Here is a 24567-nt window from a genome sequence, read left to right as displayed (position 1 = left end):
AATTTGGCATTTATTACCCCAGAATCCCAAGTCATTTTATGCGATTTTTCACCAACATTGTCAGAGCATCAATTAGGAGGTGTGGATGACAGAAAACCAAACGACACTGTTGACAGCAATGTCAGTGAAGATTGTTATTGACGCAAAAATTGCCTTAAAGTTCACCTCATTTCAAATACGAATATGAAATTTGTTCACCTTAAGAAGCAAATTACATTACCATGCCAATATTCCTTTCCTTGACCCTTGATAAATTGACGTAAGTGGAATATGAGTACGAGGGTCAAATTATAAGATAAGTGCTACCATCTTGCTAATAAGCCAAAGGGAAACAAGTAAATGCTTAGGACAAGATGGGGTTTTGTAACAGTGCCTAAAAATTAGCTAGTGGATCACAAATAACCAGTCTAAGTTGTGGATTTAAAGTGCTGACTAATGCAGAATTTCGTTAAATGAGTTGCGATTTGGAATAGTTGATGGAAATAATCAGAGCAGCAGCTTCCAGATGAAAATGATGGTTAAAATTAATTGTATTCCCTACACTCGTTTAAGTGCACGCGGACCTTGATGTAGGCGTTTCGCTTCCATAAACTCCAGCTGCATAAAGCATGCCATTTTACTTTCCATTACGTGTAGCTGTTTAGTTGAGTCGTGGCTTGATTTGAAAGCGAAAAATATGCAAGCGAGGCAACAAAATGAGGACTGCTGTTACACAAGTACCGACGTTATGGATGTTGGTTGAAGAAATTACATGGGCGTTTGGTCTTCCCAAAATGCACTGAGCGGAAGAAAGTTTGAAAAACGCCATACTTGTTGGGTTTTTTTTACCTAAAGTAGTTATGGCAAAACAAGCCTCAATTGCACACTATTTTAGATTTGTAGTTCAAAATAGCACTACTGCCAAGCGTATGCAATTTGGGTGATTAATCTTTAACTTTGAAATAATAAAGGCAAAAAATTAGAGTTGGATTTTTTGTAGGCTTTTTATTTAACAAAATCACCCTTAACAGTATTACTACAAGCAATCAAAATATGAGGGTCGAGATTATCAATATACAATCTTGGTTCAGTCGATGCAAGTCATAACGTACACTGAGGACCTTAAACGATCATGGCAGAATATCTACTAAACTGCATTACAGCAAAAATTTTGTCCCATAACTTGCAGCTAAGGCATCATCCAAGGGCATTCCGCATGAGACGGTTTGCCACAGTTGTCTAGCGCCCCTGCACGTGGCCGCGTGCTGTGAGGGGAGGGGGTGTTTTGCTATCGCAAACCAAGGGTGCTCCCAATCTAACTAAAATAACCTCAAGTGTTTCTGTTTTCACCTCAATGCACCCTTCTGTAAAATACTTTTAGTGCCTGTAATTCTAAGTCTAAGGCACCGGCATAAATGACAAAATTTCCATTCTATCCGCCAGTGCCGCATTATTCACTCACCTCACTATATTAGACAGTGTAGGCATACGTTTGGTAGCGTCTGTTTTGCATTTCAATGCAAACTTCTCTGGAAACTTTTGGTGCCCTAAAGATAATACGACTTTGAATGAAAGTGGGCACTGGCATGTAAGCCGGGAGTAAAATCTTAGCATTGCATACTAACTTTATGGTTTTTGGACTACAGTGATCGAATTGCATTAAGGTTTTTTCTAGGACTAGTGGGAACCATCCGGTGATGTTATTCAAACTCCAAATCTTAAATAGGCCTCAGTAAAGCCCTCTAAGGGAAGTTCCAACCACTTAATTCATATGTTTGATAAACTTAGCTTTTTAAGATTTATTCCGGAATTTTGCTATTGTAAAAGTAATGGGGACGTATGCGTAGGACCGATTAGTTTCCACAGACAAACTTCATTATCTCCCAAAATTTCCCATTTGGCAATATAATTAGCCATTTTCACTTGCAGAAAACTCATTTGCTATTTGACAGAATAAAATAAGTTTTTAAATTTGACTGCCATCGAGGGACCCCGAGTGTACATATTTCAGGTCAAGTGAAGGGGTAATATTCGACATCGACCACCTAATTACCCTTGCAAAGAGCTTTGGATTGTTTTAATCGGTATTTCAGTGGGCAGTAGAACTACTTTTAAACAATTTCTAAAAGTTTTGATTGCATTATTATGGCTTAATGCGACTCGTCGGCCCTAGCATAGTTTACGCCATTATAATTTATGTTCATTGAACATGATGTGTTGTCTTAAAATAACTGAAAGTCGAATCGTCAACCATTTATGAGACATATGGCATTTTTAGCTAAAGTGCGTAAAAACATTATTCGTAATAAGCGAAAGTTTTGTAATTTGCAAGATAAAAAAGCTAAGAAAACCGCTGGATGAGTGAATACATGGTACGCTGGTCCAAGAAATATAAATCTGCTGCGTATCAATCCAGGAAGATGGTGTGTGATAGCCAAGCAGACACGCTATCAGGCATTGTACTCTCCTGATCGTACACATAAATCTTTGTTTAGTATCTCAGTGGACGGGTTCTCCTTTATTCATCTGCGCAGTTGATTTGCGTCGGAGAGGCTGTTTCCTCTTCTCCAACTTCGCAATTCAATTTCTGACATGCTTAACCATGTTTCATTAATTGGCATCTACGAGAGTAAACCTTATTTCATGTTTGATTGCTACCTTCTCCAAGACTCTATCTGCCAAATAGAAAAATTATAAACGAGAGCAAATTATTCCTACTTGGCTATAACTTACAGGCATAAATAATTTCTGATATGATCTCCATGCAACTGCTCTATCCTCCTATCCTTGGCTGGATTCCCGTGGAAAAATAAAGTAATATTTAAATCCCCAGAGCGCCTTAAATATCATGCACAATTTAAATCACCTGATTATAATGCAAATTAAAAGTTAGAACCCAATTTCCAACGTCGATAGTAAAAGCGAAAACCAAGAAACTCCTTCTTATAAGGTCCAGTAACATTAAGTAAGAATGCCCTATAAAGTGCGAATAATTTTCTTAAAAATAAGCGTGATTACTTCACGCCATGCACGAGAAGCCGCAAAATGTTGCGTGCCTTGTTCAAGTCCGTGAATTTCAAATCACTTTTTTTCTTTTACAATATTTCACACAAATATGAAGGGTGCTATTTCACGTTTACCAAACTACATGCTGGCTTCCTATTTCGAAAGCCCCGTAGCAAAAAATGTTTCTATCTGCTCATCTGTAGTGCCCCATTTGACCAATACTCGATGGCGATTCATGTTTTCAGAATTAAGTGCCTTGGCTTTTGTAGACCTAAGTAGAACTCGTGCACGTCATATATGATTTAACAAACAATTTAATAACACAAAACCATGTCTTGCTTAAACTTAAAGCGCGTTCTAATACTAATGAAATTTAGGCCCCTAAAAATGAAAGTTTTACTAAAAACGCCCTGTAAGATGGTTGTTCACTATCCTTATTTGTAACCAAAGGGAAGCGAAAATACACACTAGTCAGAAGACAACACACGCGGAAGGAAATCCGGTAAGCTTCAGTACTCGATGGTTCTGGTGCCTCTATGGTGAAAGTTGCTTTAAATAGTATGTGACTGATGTGCCATCAGAGAGGAGAAAATTTGATTCGTAAAGTTTTATTTACGCATGTCTTTTCTAATCTCAAAGCAAAATAAGAAAAGACAAAAACTAACTTTACCATTAAGTGAAAATTATAAATATTGCAATTTGAAATAAGTTCCGAAATGCAGAGATCAATTTATTCTATGTTCCCTTTTTCAAGACAGATTTATGCTAATTACGTCAATTTTTGAGCAACATTTCACTTACTAGCAGATTCGACTATTTAGATCGGAGGATATAATTTTGTTTAGGAAATCATAAAAGTATGGGTAACAAGTTATTTTAATTAGATGCTGGTATTGCAATGTAAGGTGTGTATTTTTTACAGATAGGGAGAAAAGAAGTGAATTTAAGCCACGTCCACTCTTTGGTCGATACCTCTCTTCAATGTGCTATACGTGTACATACGTTTCCATCTTTTTAAACTACATTTTAAACGAGCTTGCCATTACGGTGCAAGGCTTCGAATCAAGCAATTGTAGCCTATTCAAGTATCTTACACTTGACTGATAAATCTTTGTTATTACTTCCTGTTGTAAGTGAAATTATTTTTTAGAATAAAACAGCTAAACTCAATTTATCACATGAGCATGTGGTCTTAGAGATTATCATATCTGTAAGGTGGAGTTTCTTAGCCATTAATTATCATCGGAATAGCTCCCTTTTATTTCAATATGTCCTTCAAAGAAAATTTGCTTCTTTCTAACACCATTAAATACAATAAGGCCTGTGCACTTGCAATCAAACAGTACGCTTTTCTACTGTTATGGTGCTTTCTTTTGCATGACATCCTCACGAAGAAAATATTGTTGTGCGGTTCGACAAGTTCACAGAAAAGTCGTTGAACAGTTACAGCCGATCCACTAGGCATTCCAACATCCAAATGAGTCCTCTTTTGGGGAAGGTGATATTCGCAGTTTTAATATGGTAGTCGAATGCAAATGCGCCATGATCCTATTAAAAAGCACCCGTTTTATCCGCCGACTTGTTGAGTCAATATTCTGTCCAACGGTCATGTTTGGAAATGCAGCGTTCCACCATTCAATAGCCATTAAAGATTTGTAGTAGTACTTCTAGGTTAATCGCTCATGGAGCGCATTCGCACAGGAAAGGGCATTTGAGCCCAAAAATACTTTCAGCTAAGTTAAGTGTATGAATCAAATTCATTTGAATGCTACTCTTTGGGTGATTAGCTTAATCGCAGTCTAAAACATGCGGCCGTTTGCAACCGTTTAGATAGCAATCTTGATTGCACGTCCAAGTGTTACTTTAAGTACTAAAATAACTGCAAAACGTCCCTATTTAAATACCTATGTATTTATTTGAGAATCGGTATAAATAGGGAATTTCTATAGTACGGTAATTTATTTGATAGTGGTTGGTTTTTCAGACCCAACCATTTCAAATCCTTTAGAATATAGCTTTACGTAAGTCAAATTTACCTTATGCTAAGCACAACAGCTTTTCCCTTGCGTTTTCAACTTAGTTTTGCCAAATGAACGCCTATGAACAAAATGAACCTCATAATTCTTGATATTGATGATTCCACTGCAAAAAATCAGAGACTGAGGTGGTTTTGCGAACTGAAGCTTTTCGAAGTTAAAGCTGCTCTAAGAAGTGCACGACCGTCACCCACACTTTCTCACCAATCCTCCACCAACCAAACAATGATTGAACGAGACTAATTTGAAATAAGGCATGAGTGAGATCAACTGAATACGAAGCAGACTCAGGAATGTGGGTTTGACTATAACTAGACTCCTGTAGAAGCAAAGTAATTAGAATATTACAAATATTACCGCAATGCAGGCAATCATTCTTTACCTTTATATTCAAAAACGAGAAATGTTTAATGAGATCTATTAATTAAGATTACTTCTTAACCTTAACAATGCGGCTACTCTTCAAGGAAGTATGGTTACTTTCAAAGAAACTGGCACTTGATATGCGTACTTTAATGCGGGAAAAAAGTTTGGCAATTAATGAAGCGGCAAGTGCTGCTTAAACCAAAGGGCACTCTAATGTACCAATAATAAGACAGAACTGTGCACCCCATGCAACAATGGGTTTTGAAGCATTGTGCATATATAAGCACGCGTACATGCGGAAATATAAAGGCCAGAGTGTTTTTTACCCGGTGGGGGATTGGTACGAATAAATAGATATGCAGAAACCACTTTTAATGACACAGCCACGTTAGGTAAGCGTGTGATAGGAAATGACCACTCAAAAGAAATGAATTTTGAAATGCAATCCCCTGAATTCATTTAGGTTCATGCATTTGCACTTGGGTATGCTAGCAATTTTATTAACTGCCTCTAATTTAAATGACCTTACATAACGATGAGGGCCTATTAATACAGTTGGCAATAATTCGCCTTCTTATAAGAAATTAAAATATTTGATTTTAAGTTGTCATTTTAAGTTAAGTGGTATATAGTTAGCAATTTCAAATAGTCATTCTACAAACGAATAATAAAATAAGAAACATGTGGGTTGAAGGTGCACTGAAGACTAAAATGAGCTAAGATTATAGGCGGATCATTACGTAATTCCTTTTAGATAGCAGCAGGAATAAGAAGTGGCACAAAATTCACGAGCCATTGGGTGTGTTTAGAATTTTACCGAGCATCTTCCGACCAAATAGGGAAATTAAGTTAACGCTGAATTTCGACGTTCATCGGAGTTTGAAAACGCGGTTACACATGCTCATTTAATTGTGAATGTTTTTGGACGTAATTGCTTTAAGTTGCTATTTATACACCTAGCTTGTTTCAATCTCAGTTTTACATAAATATCAGCGATACATGTTCTTACTCAAAGTTCTTTTGCATGGGTTTCATTCGCTGTATGTGAATGGGAGTTATGTATTTGGCCGACGGCAAAGTGTTGCACAGAGTGGATAGTCTTTCACAGTCAGCATTCCTAACTTTTTGTTGCACTTTCCTTTGCATTGCAGATAATAAGCCCATAATTTAAATAAGTGATTGGGGTTTCATTTCAACAGTTATAAGTGAACTTTAGGATTTGAAGCGCTTTGATCAGGAAGAAAACAAATGTAAGGAACAAACAGGGAAGCTTTTTGGAAATTGCATGTTTCATTTTACAGATCAGTTTAAATGGATTTGATACCTGTTGTGATTCTTTCTCAGTTCTCATAAAAAAGGGATGTTTGACGGCTTCAGAGATGACATTAAATTTGTACTCCACAATAATCGTATGCTGCTTGCATATTAACACGTGCAAATGCGGCCAAAATCTGTGGCTATTGGTAACGTCATTCTAGAGCTATGTAACTTGTTCCCGTAATTTAAAATAAACCAAGAAAGGACTGCTATATTTCACATCGAGACCGAGTTTCACCTGATTACTTAATTTAGCTCCTAGCCGTAAAATTTATAATTTGACACAGCTAAATATAAAGTTTATAGACAAAATAATAACGTATATGAAGAAGTGCAGCCGCACAAATTGGAAAGCGTCTCATGATTAACCAAATACTAGGGACTAAGAAAATGTGAAGTATTCAACCAACTTTCTAGGCAGCAAATAACAAGTTGCGCTTTAGCAAACAAACTCTTAACCTTGTCTTGCATTATCACTTAAAATGCTTACACTTTCCCCAGAATGCAATTATTGCGGCAAACTAAAGAAAGCCAAATATAGGAGAAGCCCTAACCGCGGTTTCACTTCATTGATACCTTTAACCCTAAGATTCAAGCGTTTAGCCAATAGTTAGTGCCTGTCTCCAGGCCAAGCTTCTTACAACTGGGAGCCCTTTCACATAATAGAAATGCGGTCGAATAAAATAAGCGAATGCCATTTCTGCCAACAAAAGTTACGACTGACTGGACTCAAAGAATAAATCGAACTTATATTATTATTTTTAAATTTTTATTAATGATCGTCTATTTATATGTAAGGCAAGTTGTCACCGTGAGACGCCACTAAAAGGGGGGATCCTGGTAAAGAGAATGGATTTATCTAGTTTCCTTCCAATGTCCAATCTTGACTCATACCCTGCCTATCAATTTATCACAGTCTGTCATGGAAAACTAAGTCCTTTAGTACGTGACATGACTGCATGAAACTATTTTCACATAATTTCCACTTTGGGAGAAAATTAATTCAAATGTCCAAATAAAACATCCCCTTAGTAGACTTTTTATTGGCTACTGCGTTTCATCCGTCCCTAAAAAAATAGTTTTATGGAACAATTACATCCTGGCCCATTTGAGAAAAATTTTTATCTACTTAGTTATGGAAGCATTTATAAAATTACCGGGTGCAAAATTGAGGATAAATCTGTCCTATGAAGAAAAAGCATCATCAGTTTGAGAGATAAAGAGCGAAAGAAAAGAAACGAGAAAAAAAGAGCAAATTCAATCTTGTTTTGTTGCATAAACCGTCAATGACAGCTTTTTCTGTAGTGACAAGTAGGTCCGATGGATAGCGGTGAACGATGTCACAATTTTATAATGGGCATCTGCTTTTAACTTTATTCATTCTTGCACAAGCAAGGTGAGAAAAGTTGACAGCTTAATTACCCTGTGCGTGTACAAATGCTTGGACTCTCAATGGTATGGTACCCACAATTGCGATTGAGCATTGGTAGTACTTAAATTCCAATTGATCACTGTAATCTTCTTTGCATCTTTGTGCTAAATTAAACGGAAAATAGGATCACTTTGGAGAAGTTCTTTTGGTATTAGTGGGTTCAGAAAAGAGTGGGGGAGAAAGACAGGAAAAGAAGAGCAATTTAGAGTGGTGCATGCGGATTGAAGCGTCACGAATCCGAAGATTTGACTAGCCGAAGAAACATGCTTTTGGCCAAAGCGACTGATTCAGTCCAAATGGATTAAGGTTTGTAGCTGCAAATAAAGTAAACACGTCGATCAATTAAAGAGTCACACAGCTATAATCGAGGAATTTCCATTTATGGCACATTCAATTTTCTCACCGCATGAGCACTCTAAAAAAACAAATTTTTATTGAGTTGCCTTTATTACGTACTAAAACCGGGATATTATTTAATTCTTCAATTCGCCATGGTTTCTATCTGCAACGATACAAGCACAAAAAATTCTTCCAGCTCAACGCACTTCCGATTTCTCAAAGGTGGAAAAAGCCCACTCAACTTATTAAAAATTCACAAAATTTGCAATAAATGTCGCATAATTGCGTGACAGAAGCAAATGATCAAGTAGCATTCAGCAAAATTCACCCATACTTCTTGTTTAATCAAGAGTTTGTGTTAATGATTACAATCCATTGCTAATAAAGCACGTCCATTATAGTAGATTTAGCCCACTAAACTGGTCACAAAGCGTAAGTAATTAAGAAATCTCAGGACCCAGTGTCTGTAGAAAGAAAAATACCTTAAAAATTCGACGTAAACAAATGTCAGCCCAACAGTTCACTTATCTCTTTACTGTGTGAGCCATCAAACAGCAAAATTTTTGACACGATTAAGCGACTGCGCACTTTAAGACAGATAAAACGTGTTTCCTTGTTGCATTTACAATGCAGGAATGGTCGTGCGATCTTTTATTTCCTATCGCCCATTCCTTATCATTGATTGTGTAGCGTAACAGGTAATGCGATTCACTGGGAGGCGAAATGGTCACAAGTCTAGCGAACTGACGACGGATTAGGGAAACTGATGCAACACATAAAGCGTGCATACATTATCAACGCACCATCGATGGGATGTTCATTAAGCTGCCCATTAACAAGGGGAAGGACCATGTCAAAAGATTGAGCAGGAGCTGTTGCTCCATAGCTGAGAGCATTAAGACTGGCCATTTGGTAGATTGCAGCGAGAGAGTTTAGATCCAGTGGTGCTGTTGCAGTCACAGCCTTCTGGGGCACTGTAGCCGCTATTTGGGGATGAATGTAAGCTGCAGTAGGATTACCATGCGCCGCTGTGGAGTCCTGCTGTATCCAAGGAATACACGGAAATTGGTAGAGCGGCGTTGCCAGTGCTGCAGCTGTTGCAGCGGCAACAGCTGGAGCGACCTAACACAGAAGTGGTGCGTAGTTAGGGATTTAAGAAGTTAATCTTTTCAAAATCATAAATCGTGCTAATTTTACAGTGCTAATTTTTCCAAGTTATTTACAGGCATGACGGTGGGAGTGGTGAGCTGAGGTGGTGCAGGAGCGGGAATTTCATCACTTGAAGTTGGTGTGATGTCCACCGAACTCGAATTCATAAGCGAAGCGCCCGATGTGACATAGCCAGCCATCTTGGCCTGATCAAACATGGTGCGCTCTGGCAGAGGTGCGACATTAAAAATGTCCTCAGCCATTTGGTTGTGATGTTGCGTCTTCAATGCCTGGCATAGGTGTCGCTGAGTTTCGTCGTGCATAAACTGCTGAAATAGTGGCAGTGTAGTGTTTTCGGACCCAATTGATTCACTGTTAGAAAAGAAAAAATCCATTAATTTGTTACGCTGTTTCGTCTATGCGAATTATTTGCAAATCACAAAAAATGCATTACTGCATGATAGATCAAAAGTAACATTGCTCCCAAGTTCAGCAGCGGCCTATACAGCTCGAGTGGTGTTTCCCACTGGATGGCTAGACTTTATAAATTCGTTAATTTATCCTTATAGTCATATAAAGTAAATGCATGAATTAGGCTTTATTAAAAAGTATTTAGTGTCGCAGTGACTTAGCTATTAACCAAGTTTGTTCTGAACCAAGAGAATTCGCATAAGAGTCCAAGTTTTTGAGGCAAATTTCTTCCCACATTTGGTGCATTAATAGACAAATCCACTGTTGGTTAAAACTCCAGCATATGAAGGAGTTGAAAATAAAGTGCTAGCTATACTATGCTCAAATAAATAAACGCAATCTGACCGATGAGTGTACGACAACGGCTTTACCAAAGTAAATTTTTTACTTGGGTAGAGAACTGCCAATGAATGAACACAACGATATAATAAATATAAGATGACGGCTTTGAAATAACATAAAATTGCCTGTTGGCGAGTCAGAAATGTTAACTAGGTATTATGCAGAAGTCCACCTATACAATGAGGCAACAATAGTTATGTTTAAATCTGACTGTTAAATTATATGGCTCTGCTATTTCTCATTGTTTTCCCCCTACCAAATAGAGAATGACAACAATCTGATCACCTTTTGTGTTCTCGAGCCCGTTGTCTGTCAGCCAGCTTAAGTTCCAGAGGCCGCTTTGCTCCAGGCAACGTGATCTTCGCCTTCCTTATGCCATCAATGGCTCTTTGCGCTTCCTCAGAGGTGAGATAGCGAACAAACCCCGTTCCTGCAGATAGAGACTCATAAAAATTAAGTCGTACATATCCAAAAATCCCTAACCAGACGAATCTTATGGAATGTGAATTTACACATAAATACCACATAAAGTACTATTTTTTTCAAAAGTGTAATCTTAAATCAAGTTATTGAATAAGTTTGTATAAAAGATGAGAGGAAAAACCCAGCCGGTTTAACTAAGGGAGTCTTAATCAAAGAGTTAGATTAAAATGGCTTAGCTACAAGCCATTTGGGATGTATATCTTCAATGGTATAAAGAAAATAATTATTTGTGCAAACTTCTTTGTTATCCATGGCAAATTATTAATCAGTACTCAATTTCTCCTAAAATTTGTGCACAACACCGTTCCAAAAGTTCTTGTTTTTAAAAGTAGTTGCGTAGTCTAAATGAATTTATGTGTTTAACACAGAGAAGTCCTGTTGATTTCTAAAAACACCAACTTAAATCTTAAAAAAACTATTAAGATGGAATATGGCACATATTAAGCAAGAATGGTTAGAGGTGGATGTAGATGTAAAGCTTTACGGGATTGCAACCCGACTGTGGTGCGTGCGAAAGCACAGAAGCCTAGTTAACGCGCCTCATCATTATCTACGCACGTCTGCGATAGCATCATTTGAGCTGCCATTTCAAAATTACACGAGCTATGCATCAAGGGATTTGTCCACACTCACAAATACACTACAACGAAATCACAAACTTTCTACCAAACACATTTCGGTCTCTAAAAATAAATCACTCAAACCAGGCAACTTTAATGGGTGGAATGAGGCTCACCTGTGCATGTGTTTGTTGACCTCCGTGTCATGACAAGCGCAGAGGTTATTTTGCCGTAGGGAGCAAAAATCTGCTTCAAATTCTCCACATTATCTGAATTCCATGATTCCGGAATATTTGTGACGTAGACATTCAAAGGATCCTTTTCCGACTCCTAATGGGGTAGAAAAAGGACCAATTAACAATTTGTTGTTAGTTTTCTTACATCATTATGAGGTTAACAAATGTGTTTGGTTATGGTGCAAAAAGTGTGCAATCAATTAAAACTTGTCAGGTAATTCCTGAAGTATAATTTGTAGACATATTTTTGAGGTGGTATGCCCAAGTGTAAGACAAGGTTTGTTATCTACTTGATGATCTAGTCATCAGTATTTCCATAAACTAGACCAACTTTTCAAATAAAAAGCGAGACACTTACGTAGGCAAAGTTAACATACTGGCCAGAGTTCTGAAGTTTTATGTGCTGCATCGCGATTAGAGCGGCCTCGTTGGTGACGAAGTCGATGAACCCGTAGCCTAAAGTAAAGGCGTCACGCAGTAAACGCCTACCCTTTCGAGGACGGTTACATGCCGCGGTACAAAACATGAGGGAGAAACATAACCAGTATTTTGGCAATATTGTAGAACATAAGGATCTTCTAAGTCATCAATAATATATCTTTACCACTTAAAATAATTTTCAACAGTAAAATGCATTTAAGCTTTGCAGTGAGATACCAAGTACCAGTACCAGTCCGACTGTCGAAAAATCAAAAGCCAAATCTCCATGTTAAATACGCATTGATGTAAGGGATATCCTTACTTAGTACATCAACATGTCTGGTAAGAGGCTGGATCTTAAATGCCTCTCCTTGAGGCTTCTTGTAAAAATAAAACACAAAAGTTGAGACATGTTCCATTATGTTAAAGATAGGTGGTCAATGAGAGAAGTAATTATTTACCATTGGATCGTATTCATACCAAATTATAAAGGATACATTACATAGGACTCATACACATAGGTTCAATGTGACCCCTTATTTACATATTTTAATTTTCCTTATCACTTTAGTAAAAATAGAAGCGGATATCAAGTGCTGCTCATCATAAAATGGAGCTGAAATATGTGTCGGAGAGAAACGCGTTACAAGGCGAATCTGGTTGGCAGGTAGCAATTCTCCGGTAAAACATGACGTCAGGAACCGTAGGCAGTTGTAGATTAGTCAAAACTAACATATATTACCCAATGTCGTCTCATGTATCCATCAAATTTCTACAGCTTTTGTTTTAAGTACGATCACAAAGGCTCGAAATAATCTTAATGTGTTCTCTTAATATGGTTGATTATCAGTAGTTGAGAATGGCTCTGGGATTAAAATGATGCTGGCAGATATAGTACGCCTAGCATTTCCTGTGGTGCTTTCGAGGCAAGGATTCCCAGATAGCACCATTTTCTATTATTTCAAACATCTAATTAAGCAAAATTACTATGTACCTATTTGACCTACGACTTCAATAAACGTCAGCACCTTCATATGAACTCAAAAAACTAAAGCTAGTAGGCGCTAATTTAAAATAATACGTTACTTCGGATTTAGAGTGTTCTATAGTTTAGTGGTTACTCGATGATGGCCAATCATTCTAGGCCAGTAATCTTCACAGCTCTTTTAGTTTGTCAACTTCAAGTGATAAATCAAAAGTCTAAAATGGTTTTAAACCGTAAATTAGTACATGCGATTCAGATGCGATGCCTCATTTATTGTAGCAGTGCATAAAGTCCCTCAAGTCTATCACCGTGGCTATTTGCGGCAGTCATAACGGCTAAGTTGGTTTAATTGCCAAGACTCCACAAATGGGACTATGAAGTGCCTCATAAATGACGCTGCCTAATAGGAGGATATAAACAAAGGAAGTCACGTGGGCAAGAAATGGGTAGAAAATTTCAAACTCCACCATCGATAACGACTACCGTGTTGCTAAAATTTGCCAACATTACCTTCGCCGTCATTATTTACCACAAGCTTCACTGAGCGGATCGCAGAGGCATCGGGAACAAGACTAACAAGGTCGTTTTCTGACATTGATTTGGGAAGCCCTCGAATGTAAAGATTTGTTCGGGAAGAATGCTGCAAACAAGCAAATAACAAGATAAGATTTCACTAAATTCTGCTTTAAAGTAGTAAATCTCAATAGCCTTTTGCAGCACAAGCATTTATGACAAATATTTGGGCTCTCCGGCATTTTGACACCAAAATTAATTAATGAGAGTTTGGTGTGAATGCATCGTCATAAAATTCCTGCGTATTGTTGTTTGTTTTTGGGAGAAGTCCAGCACACAAAAAAAAACAAACCTGCAGTCCTACAATAAATTGAGTATCAAATGATAGGCAAGACTTCCTTGATTAACAAATTATCCGATTCTCGATGTAATTACAAGGTTTTCCCTTAAAAATATGCCAAATTTATTAGAGCATCAGCAATCAACTTGTTACTTTAGAACAGAACTAGTTACAAAATGCCTTATTTCCAGTCCTGATTTTTGTTTATGTCATCTTGGTGAATTATAACTGCTGAAAGTTGTAATCATGAAAGGTGTTGACAGAATTGTATCTTACTTCACAAAGTGCGGAATATTTGGCAAAATGAGAATGCACTTTTTTACCCTCTTAGACCTCGACACAGTTTTGGTTCTCGAAGAAGTTGAGGGGTTCAATCCCATTGCACTAGGTCTGGGTAGAAGAGATCCGTTTCTATTGTTCCCAGTAGAAACACATGCTGCCGTCTTAGTGCCACAGGCAGCAGCGTCGACGGTGGTGTTACCCCCACTTTGTCGTAGGGAAGATGGTGGTGTTTGTCCATTCACATAAGAATCTTCATTCAACAAAGGGGTGGTTGTGGCCATATCACAGTTTGTGACGGGTTTTTCCTGCTCCAAATCTTCAAGTGGTGTAGATGCAGCAGAGTTAGTGGAAAGGGAAGCTGCACTGGAGGCCAAGTCTTCGCTGTTAGATTGAGAAGCATTGTTGGCACTGGTCTTGTCTGTTGTACAGCTAATGACAGGTGAGGAGGGATGATGGCGTTTTGGGGTATTGGCGGTCGTCACAGCAGGGAAAGTAATCGCAAGTGATTGGGAATCTAAAAATGCATGAGCAGTTTTTGTCCTCCTTAGGGTCAAATCTTTTACCTTGACTTTATTTATAAAGCATGTTGCCCCTCAGGAAGATCATAATTAAGAGGCAAGTTGATGCATCAATCGAACGTCAATTAGTATTATTCAGCTGGTTTGTACGAAAAAAAGCGTCAGGGTCTTTTTTTACAAAAATATTACCCATTTGCACTGAATGCTGTTATGTACCTTATGGAGTTCGTGTTCAAAGTCAGGGAAAGAGCGCATTGGAGAAAAATTGATAAAGGCCACTACTCTGAAGTGTTCTACCAAATTCCTTAACTTAGTGCAAATGAGAAAGTACAGAGACTGTGTTTCTTTTGAATGTTAGTTCTTAATCACACACTGGTGAGGTTTTTTGATTAACACACAACGGAAAAGGGCAGAGGAAATACCGCATGTAATTAATCAGCAAAGCAATCTCAAATGGGTTCCACCTGGGTTTCTGATCTACTTAACTGAACACCAAACATTGTGAAATCTTCCCCTTGAGATGTAAGATTTGTATTCACCTGACCTTCAATTCAAAACAAAACGTGCTTATTTTATTAATGCGTAGTTGATTTGCTGCATCAAACAACTACACAAAACCATAAAATCTTAAAAAAGTAGAAAATGCTTTTCATTTTGTGGAATCAAACCCAAATGCGAAAAGCATTTTGCTGGGGCCTGCATTATTTTTAGGAGTCAAATGAGCAGTTGGAAATTTTAGAAATGACTCTCAGCAACCTTAGCAAAATTTGCCAAGATAAATCCACTGAAAGTGACTAGGAACTAATACAAATGCTTCATACACAACAGCTCCTCCAGTTTCCATACAAATGGACAAAACCGTATAGCAAATCCGTTTAGTTTGTAAGAAATGGAACATATAATTAGGAAGCCGCATATTGTAAAATAACCCCCTTTTATAACGATTAAATATGAAAATATTATATACAAACCCGATAATGGAATTACTCTTGGAAACTAACAAGGAAAATGCTTTAACTTCCATTCTTGTTTAAATCCTGCCATGATTTGGATACACATATCACCAGTTATTCTTTGCATAGAAACTTAAAATGAAAATTCTACAAATAAGCTGAAAGCATGGGGGAGGCAACCGCATGAAGTCACAGCTAAAACAGACTCGGTTTGACAGTGATTGGTTAGATTTCTTGACTAAATTGCAAAAGTTTCACGAGAACTAGAAATAAGTCCATTACTTTTGCTAAATAAAGCGTTGTTTCGAATCAGCTATTTACTGAACGTAAGAGTATTTTCGTGAAGGCTTTTTTGAGTTCACGCCTTTTCTTACAGAAAGAAAGTGCTTAGTGTTTTTGTCTTTGTTTTTCTTTAAGCTCTTAGTGTACGTAAATATCAGTCAGTTTGATGAGTATCTACATTTCCTCTGTAACTAGTATCTCTTAAGATTCTACTCTTATACAGGCTACACTTTTTGTGTAAGTTCAGTGAATAAAAACTGAAGTAAATCCCGTTGAAATAAGTGTAAGAGCCTAGTTACCGTTGTATTTACTTATATATAAAACTTAAATGTAAAAAGTTAGGTGATCACTTAAATTTTAATTTTAAACTGTACTCACCCATGCAATATATTTTGGCAGCTTGCAATCGTTCCTTGCTATTTTCATTAGTAGATTGATGGACTTCACCCTGCAATTCCAATGAATGGCTTCTCTTGACCACATTGTCTGCAAGAGACTGCATTTCTGTACTCGCAGTATCCTCTCTTTTCTCCATATCAATAGTATGCATCGAGGAGTCGGAAGAGTTATCCATGAAACATGGCCCATGATTCCCATTGGGAAGACATTCATATGTTTGACTACCTTGCCATCGCCGTATTTTAACTTTGACGGATGATTCTCCTGATTTTATGGAATTCATGAGGCACTGGTGGGATGATTTTTGATGCAGGTGGAAAATATTCTTTTGTTCGAGAGATTAGTTGATTGGATTGACTTCTAGATCAAATTTCCACAGAACTCGTAGACAACTAAAATCAGCACCCTGGAATACTACCACTGTTGAAGTGGGCTGGATGACTGTTGATGGTGTTGCTAGATCGCCTGAGGAAAAGAGGATGCGAGTTGCGGTAGGGTGCGGCGTAAAGTGAGCACAGGTCATTAAGTAGGATCAGTGATCGTGGAGCTCACAAAACTCCAATTTGACAGCCAATCGGTTGCTTAAACACAGTTTCGCCGCAAATTGTGGCACTCATATGGTCCAGAAGCTCGTGAAAATCCCTACCATTTCGGACTTAGTGTACTCTTCCTTTTTTGAACAAATGGATAAGCTGAACTTTCATTTTAAAAATATAGGTCAATTACTCTTCGGCGGTCAACGCGTTCGGGGGCGAAAATATAATGAACCTAACCACGAGTACATTCGTTTGCTTTCAAGGTAAATGTGGTACATTGGGGACTCCAATTGTGACTCAGGTAAAGCTGTCTACTAAACACCGTAAGTCTTAAGTGCAACCCAAAAATGATACAACAAAGAGGTTGGGTCCTGAGAAAATTTTTTTATTTTATGATCTTAAAGAATGAAATGTTCACTGTTAAAGTGCTCAGGAAGGGACTAGTATTTGCAGCCTACGCAAAAATTTTAGTTTCTAAAAATATCCAATATTGCTGTTGTCGTAACCTACGTTTTTAGTCACTTAAATAGTGTTAAAATATGTATAAAAGCAACTACTTGATAATCATACCTGAAATAAGGTACTGATGGCAGATGTGATAAAACTGGACCATTTAAACTAAACGACAAATGCCTTATGGCATAAGGTGCTGACTTTTAAATAATGGCCATGTATGAGTTTAATATGTCGTGAGTTGGTTTTAAACCCAGATATTTATACTTCAAAATAACATATTTTTCACTTTTCTATTAAGCTTGGACATGTACTCTAAATGCATCGAGTGTTAAAGTTGGTGAGGCACAAATTTAGCAAAATAGTTCATAAAGGTGACGACAACCTTTAAGAAAAATCATCAAATACAATGGAGTAAACCCATTTTTATGAAGTTACCCTCGGAAGAGAGAATAGGGTATTGAGTGCTCCAAGGCAAGTTAGAATTTATTTTCTCCCAGCATGATTAAAAATATCTTATTAAAAACAGAAAAGGTTTTAACAACTCAGCAAATTGATGCACAATGCAGTCTTCCCACCCCACCACGGCATTAAGGCATCGGCACGCATGGTTCCACACGACGCCATCGCCGTCATGTCGGTAATCGCCCACCCAAGTTAGCCAATGCTTATTTATGGAAGGCTCATCACAGAGAAGACTGCTATTTTCTCCATGAATAAAATAAATCTAATCTGTATATTAGTATGTATTCAAAGTGTTAAAAGCGGGCATAGTTTACTCACGCATGTTTTATATCTGCTGCATTTTTTAACTTCCACTATCACATCCTTGACTGAAATACCTGTTTTTCAGGTAATACATTTTCCACATTCAATGATAGTTCATAGCGATTACTTATACAAAAGTTTACGATCGACTTGTTCTTTTATTAATCTATTTAGCTTAAATGACTCAACAATTTGTTGATCAAAGAGTACACCTTTTAACATTACAAAATACGTTGAATACTGGACAGCGTGTGGGTGTTATGGTAGGTCATCAGGCGATTTCTCAATGCTTTAAGGCAAGTGAAAAGGTAGAACATGCAACAAGTAACGCTTTTATGTTTTGATAGTTCACACCTATACTTATCTGTTTGAATAATTTACGAAACCAAAGTTAATTCGTGGTGGAGCATGCATTGGTGTTATTCGTGCACAAAGTTCAGGTTGGGTGCGGTATGTATTTTGTAAAGTAAGCCAGAAATTAGATGTATTACCTGGCTCAGCCGTTGGAATTTGACTCACGCTAGGGAAGCCAGGCCGTCTATTATGGGTGTACCTGTAAACTTGCAAACCTCGGATAGCAAAACAAGAAATAAGGCGATTCCCGTTTAAAAAAACTTTGAATCACAACTGTTCATACGATGCTTGGTGGCACAAATCTGTCCCCAAAATGATGCATTGTACTGTCCATCCTTCATCCTTTACGGTTGGCCAATGAAAATTTTGGAATAAACTGAGCACTGCCATTGGTCAAGATCTGAATGAATACGTCCCTTAAACATATCTTTGCCACTTTTTGCACGATTTTCTTCCCTAAAACAAATTGTTCGGAGAGCATGAAGTGGTACACCCTCATTTTTAATTCCCATAGGCATTAAAAACGCTAAAACTAGTAGGTGATTCCATCGAAACAAATAAGTTAATATGTCAACTCCTCTTAATAGACTTGTTTTCTCAATCCTTGCAATCTGAAGTAGTATACATTCTGACAATTTGGTTGCTTTTGGATTGACAATTTATCGACAATATATTTCATACGAAAATAAGGTGGCTAGTTAATTAGCATGTAAGATGAAATGTAAAACCGAGGTTTACCAAGGACCCATTTATTTCAATATACTGGATAGAATTAAATGGTCTCAAAATATGATGGTTATATTGTTGGTTTGTGTCAGTGTTAATAACAGCTTTTGCACGTGGATTGCTCATTAATTTGTTTGGGTCAGTGTTTGGCATAGCTTACAGCGCATCGGCTAGGTCTGTACCTCTCATCATTTTGCTATCATGGTCTGCAACGAAGTTTTAATGATAAATCGCACAAAATCTTTAAGATTTTCCGTCACTATTAAATGTATTGTAGTTCATTTAAATTAAATGACACAGTTCTACTGGCTTGGTGGTGAAATTTCGATAGAGTTCTACTCTGATAGTAAGTTTTTAAATGTATTTGAATGAACCTACTTAAAAACGGCTTACAAGAACCTTCCGCGATAGCTGTGTGTAATTTCAATTTCAAAATCGTATTTTTGGGTATCGAAATAAACACATGCTCACTTTAGAACCTGCAAAAGACTTGCTATTTTCAATGCATCCAGAAAGGGTGCAAACAGGAGAACGATATCAAATGTGTCGCATCTGTGTGCAAGACTTTGAATGACCTACTTTATTTCACAATACTAGGCGGATTTCCTTTGAAAAATTTCCCAAGTATTGATGCTCGTCCACGTAAATGGCTGTCACTATTCATCGAATATCTAAAGATAAAAAGCATTGGTTTATACTTATTCTGCAAAAATTCTGCAAGATGGGATGGATAACCACATATCTTAACTAAATGTTCAAAGAGGAGTTCAATATAGCAACATAAATTTAGGGTTTCGAGCATTAAATAGTGCATGCATAACTTAAAAGTAAGTTTTAATGAAAAATCCGAAATCAAACGGCCCATTTTGAGATTAACGCAAGCTTTAAATATGTCAGCCCTTCAAGTTAGTTAAAATCTAAGACGCAGCTCGATTGCAGAGTACAAATTCCAAAGCCAAACGCTGATGCTAATCCTTGCGTAAAATTCGTACACAAGCTTTGGGCATACCCAGGCTTGTGGCAAATGATGCGGATGATGCATGCACTCTATCAAAAAATATGTAATTAATTTTTTAAATGACATCAAACCTACGCGTGAGACCAGTGGGTGCTCACCAAAGTACTTAATATATTTTTGAATGAATGAGTCTTTATGGTTTTGGTTTGTAACAATCAGAAGTATTAGCAATGCTCTTAGCTATTATCTCAAGATTTTCAGTATTTTTCACTCCACAAACATCCAAGTGAACAGCAAAAAAGGCGAACAGAAAAGGGAGTTACTACTCCAAGTCGTATTTTTAGTTGTTACCATGAATAATGATAGTAATAATAATAAGGTGCAATGTTACTTCTCCTGAAATTGCAGGACTTTTCTGCACCACTTTACGGTAATTGCTCACATGCGGCGCTCATATATGCCAGGACTGCTTGATGCAGGTGATTCTACTGTGTATAAGGAGGATAATTCCCCTCATATTGAAAGAAAATTACTACTATGTTTTTTGAAAAGGTGTTTTGGGTCAAACGAAGATGAAAAAACCCTCATGTTGATAAAAATGCATTTAAATGAATTTGTTGGAACATTTAGTACCAAGCATAAGGAAATCGAGCAATCTATTTAACGAGTGATACATTAGTCAGAATATAAGTTAGAAGGTTTCAAGTAAATTCAACGCACCATTTCATGCTTCTTAAAATAATATGAATATAAACATCCCTTGCAGTCACGTAGGTAGGAGTGCTCCTTTCTCTTCATCGGTTGCTTCTTTTATCAGTTTAGTGATCAATATTGCATAGAAGTTTAGCTGTCATCAGGTGGTAGCATAATGTTTCAGTTTTGTGTTCGAAATTTTATCGACATCAAAATAAAATCTACTTCATGTTTTATCAAACAATTACCACCAAGCTTTCGATTACTTAAAGTTAAGGAGGAGAAATGAGTAGAATTTTAATAATTTGTGTCTTAAAAAAGAAAAAATATTCAATAAATCATATTTTTGAAAATCATACCAGCCAAACCGAGTATTTTTTGGGCTTTTGAAAGCTTTACTTCACCCTTTACATTAAGAATAATAAGTAAATAAATCCAAATACACTGATGTGTTACAATGGAGAATTCTAAACCACTTCCCAATTGGGACAACAATCGAAGAAATACTTCTTGAGTCTGTTAATGATGATATCCCCTTTACTAAAGCGTGTAATGCACGTGACAGATTCTTAGCAATCAAATGCTCTTCAGTTGAGTTACCGCTTTCTCCATTCGCACTCTCACTATTTTTCATTATCACTATCTCTTTTGCTACCCTTCGGAAAGTCACCACTTTTTGGAAGTCAAGGCCATTTTCACGCCGAAGTTTGACTGAAATGCAAAACCTTAAGACAATTTCGTAAAACTATTTTTCCTAAAGTTTTGTCTCCTTATAAATAAAAGTATTTCACTTGAGCGCGGCAAAAGAATATTACACGACTTCAATGAAATCATTCGGAATTTATGAGCAAGTCGCCTCCTCATTTCTACGGAATCTAGAATGTTTGTATGGAGGTTCATACCCTAAAGTGTGAACAAATCAAGTTCAAGAAACATTTTCTTTTCGAGCATAAATGGTTTGAAATTCACAGTTTATTTAAAGAAAAATGTTATTATTAGGGTGACTTACAATAATGAATCCTCTTTTCAAAATCTGTACCACACAAATGGAAGTATTCAACCACAGACAAGCTTTTGATTTAAAAGTTACATGCTCACATTGTAGTTCCTCAGTTCTACTGCAATATTTTTTTGAGGAATTTTCTAGATTAGCCCATGTATGCATAGGCCACGAAACAAACGAACAAACTTTACAGTTTCATTACTTTTAAATAGTTTAAACTAGCATTTTTAGATGATTTTTCTGAAACAGCCTATATTTCTGTCGTTTTGTTTGCCAAGAATCATTGAAAGAAGCTACGAATTATTTTTTGAACCGACACTGAACCACCTACAAAATCTCTACTTAACTCTAGGAACAGTTCCGTGCCGCGCATGGTTGGCGCAGATTTGCGACGTAGTTCACGTGTGTTAACACAATTGCAAGCAATTTAGTGACTTTAAAACAAAGATTAAATTCAAAGAATGTCACTAGGACTCTCTTGTGACAGTCTTGTTGTTTTTTTGACATTATCACCGTGTGTCTTTGGGACACAGCTAGGGAATATCTGGTAAAATAAAAGTGGCAAAGTATAGTAACTGCTATGGTATTTACCAGGTAACAGTCATTCATGTCAGTAAGCTTTGCTATTACAATCAACCTTTTCACAAAATTAAAAAGTGTGAGTGTGAAAAATGTCACTACCCTTTTACTATCCATGTGGACATATTTTTCCATAACTGCAATCGGGAAATTGTTCCGTTGCACATTCAAATCATAAATGATTTGCAAAACCTGAGGCAAAAATCTGGACATGGCGTTAGCTAAATGCATGTTTTTTTAATAAATCACCACTGTTTTAATGGCAAGAAAATGACTATTTAGGTGTAATAATCCATTTAATGAGTTTCTGTACATTTTGATATCTTTAAAATGCAACAATTTAACCTGGCTTTGGAAGAGATTCACTATGCTACGCTGCTAAAAAGAACGCTGTACCACATATTTTAGAAGTTCTGGGTGCACATACTTGTTTCAAGCTTTCAACTTTTGCGACCAACGTGTAAGTATAACAAAAAGGCTAGCTTATGCCCACACTTATGGTGAAATCGTAAACGAGCAGACTAAAGCAATTCGGCGGCATTTGTAGACAACTTTACGATTTATTACAATTTGTTTCATTCGAAAGCTGTTCCTTTTGTTCACCTTTAATGACTGTTTTGTTTATGCAAACTTCCTTTTCCCTCGGTTAGCTATTTACGGTGCTGAACTGCTACAATCCCTTTTTGGGCATGGAACAGTTTGCCACCCTTTTAAAATACGGGAAAGGAACTGCTAGCTTCCCAAGCAGCATCTTCCTCCGAACCTGATTTAGGTGAGATTTACTTGTTTTTGCGCAAAATACATGCTCAAATTATTGCATATTTTGAACTTGTGCACTAATGACCTAAAACATTATTTTAACCCAGTGACTGGAATAAATACCAAGGTAAAAGAAAGTCCGTAAAGCAATCAAGTCATGTTTAGTGTGAATTCAAAAAAATACTTCTAATGACTTTTTTACTTTCAAGTCATCACAAAGAGAAACAGTGCGTCACAAAAGTTCCGTTTGAGCCACTTACTTAGCAGAGCTAACTTGCCTACTTAACCTCACCTATTATGTTGGAGCGCAATCTTGTATGCCTTGTATATAAGCCCTAAGTTAAATGTCCTGAATATGTCAATGAAACATAAACAATGATGCTATCCAGTTTTAAAACCTTCTTCGACTCAACTTAAATTATGTGGCATCTAGAGCATTCTATGGAATTTTGGAATTTAAAATCCGTTCCTAATTAGGTATACAAAGTGCGTAAGTTATGCTTCAAGTTCAGTTCAGATCTGAGTTCAAGTTCTCAAAGAGCTCATTTCGATGTATGACTGTCATTTCTTGCTTAAAAATGACAGCGCGGTAGCTCTACAAGGTGGTATGTTTAAATCGCTCTTCAGAATGCCTGACTTGAACAAATATGAAATCACTTAGACGAAGTTAATTCACTACCTCGAGAAACATCCGTGGTTGTACTAACCTTAAGTGAAAGTACTTGTCTCACTTCAGTGGTATTTGCATGGTTTATCTTTTATCAGATTGCCAAATCGCTATCATCTGCCTCGACATTTTAAATTTCTCCTAGTAGAAAATCCAAAATGGCAGTCAAATTATTTTATGACGATCATATCTAGCTAAGCACGAAATAACGTGACAGTACGCGGGCAAATGCATTCTCCTTGCGTCATGCACAATGATATTATCCTAAACAAAATTTCACTTCATTGGATTCAAATATCATTTCAGTACTGTTACAGGGAAAGTTATCTGACCAAAAAAATTAAGCAATAATGCTTTAAAGAGTTGAGACAAACTACAATTTTGACATCCTACATAGGCTTGAATGCTTTGTTTCCCAATGTCCCATTTTGATTCTCGAATTGACCAACAGCTTACACTAAATTAAATCAAGTTTATTGTACTTAAACTAGTTGATTAAAAGGCTTCCTCGAATGCTTCCAATATAAAAACGTTGGAACATACGTCAGTTCATTTGCTGGAGGGATACAACAGTTGATGACACCGGTACTTTGTGGTTGAATGGTGTGTTAGTGGTAAATATCAACACGTGGAATTCGTAAAAAGTAGGCCACTAACAAAATT

The 24567-nt window shown here is 37.0% G+C and overlaps 2 protein-coding genes across 2 annotated transcripts; both read right to left on the bottom strand. All coding sequences in view use genetic code 11, as the record gives it.

Moving 5' to 3' along the window:
• Positions 1-1218: 1218 nt before the first annotated feature.
• Positions 1219-16583, bottom strand: EGR_00166 (RNA-binding motif, single-stranded-interacting protein; the record flags this gene model as incomplete). The annotated part of the gene is made up of 9 exons (XM_024489415.1): positions 1219-1244; positions 9279-9597; positions 9699-9996; positions 10723-10867; positions 11657-11810; positions 12075-12172; positions 13632-13761; positions 14298-14770; positions 16388-16583. 9 exons carry the CDS (start codon positions 16581-16583, stop codon positions 1219-1221), a joined length of 1839 nt encoding a protein of 612 aa, XP_024356093.1.
• A 165-nt stretch (positions 16584-16748) lies between these two features.
• EGR_00165 (hypothetical protein) lies at positions 16749-18860 on the bottom strand (the record flags this gene model as incomplete). The annotated part of the gene is made up of 3 exons (XM_024489414.1): positions 16749-16873; positions 18657-18779; positions 18803-18860. The coding sequence occupies 3 exons, from the start codon at positions 18858-18860 to the stop codon at positions 16749-16751; spliced, it is 306 nt and encodes a 101-aa protein (XP_024356092.1).
• Between the last annotated feature and the right edge of the window lie 5707 nt (positions 18861-24567).

This window comes from Echinococcus granulosus, assembly GCF_000524195.1.
Source record: "Echinococcus granulosus chromosome Unknown EG_S00001, whole genome shotgun sequence".
NCBI lineage: Eukaryota > Metazoa > Platyhelminthes > Cestoda > Cyclophyllidea > Taeniidae > Echinococcus > Echinococcus granulosus.
Note: the sequence above shows the minus strand (reverse complement) of the source record. Positions and strands in the feature narration are given on the sequence as shown.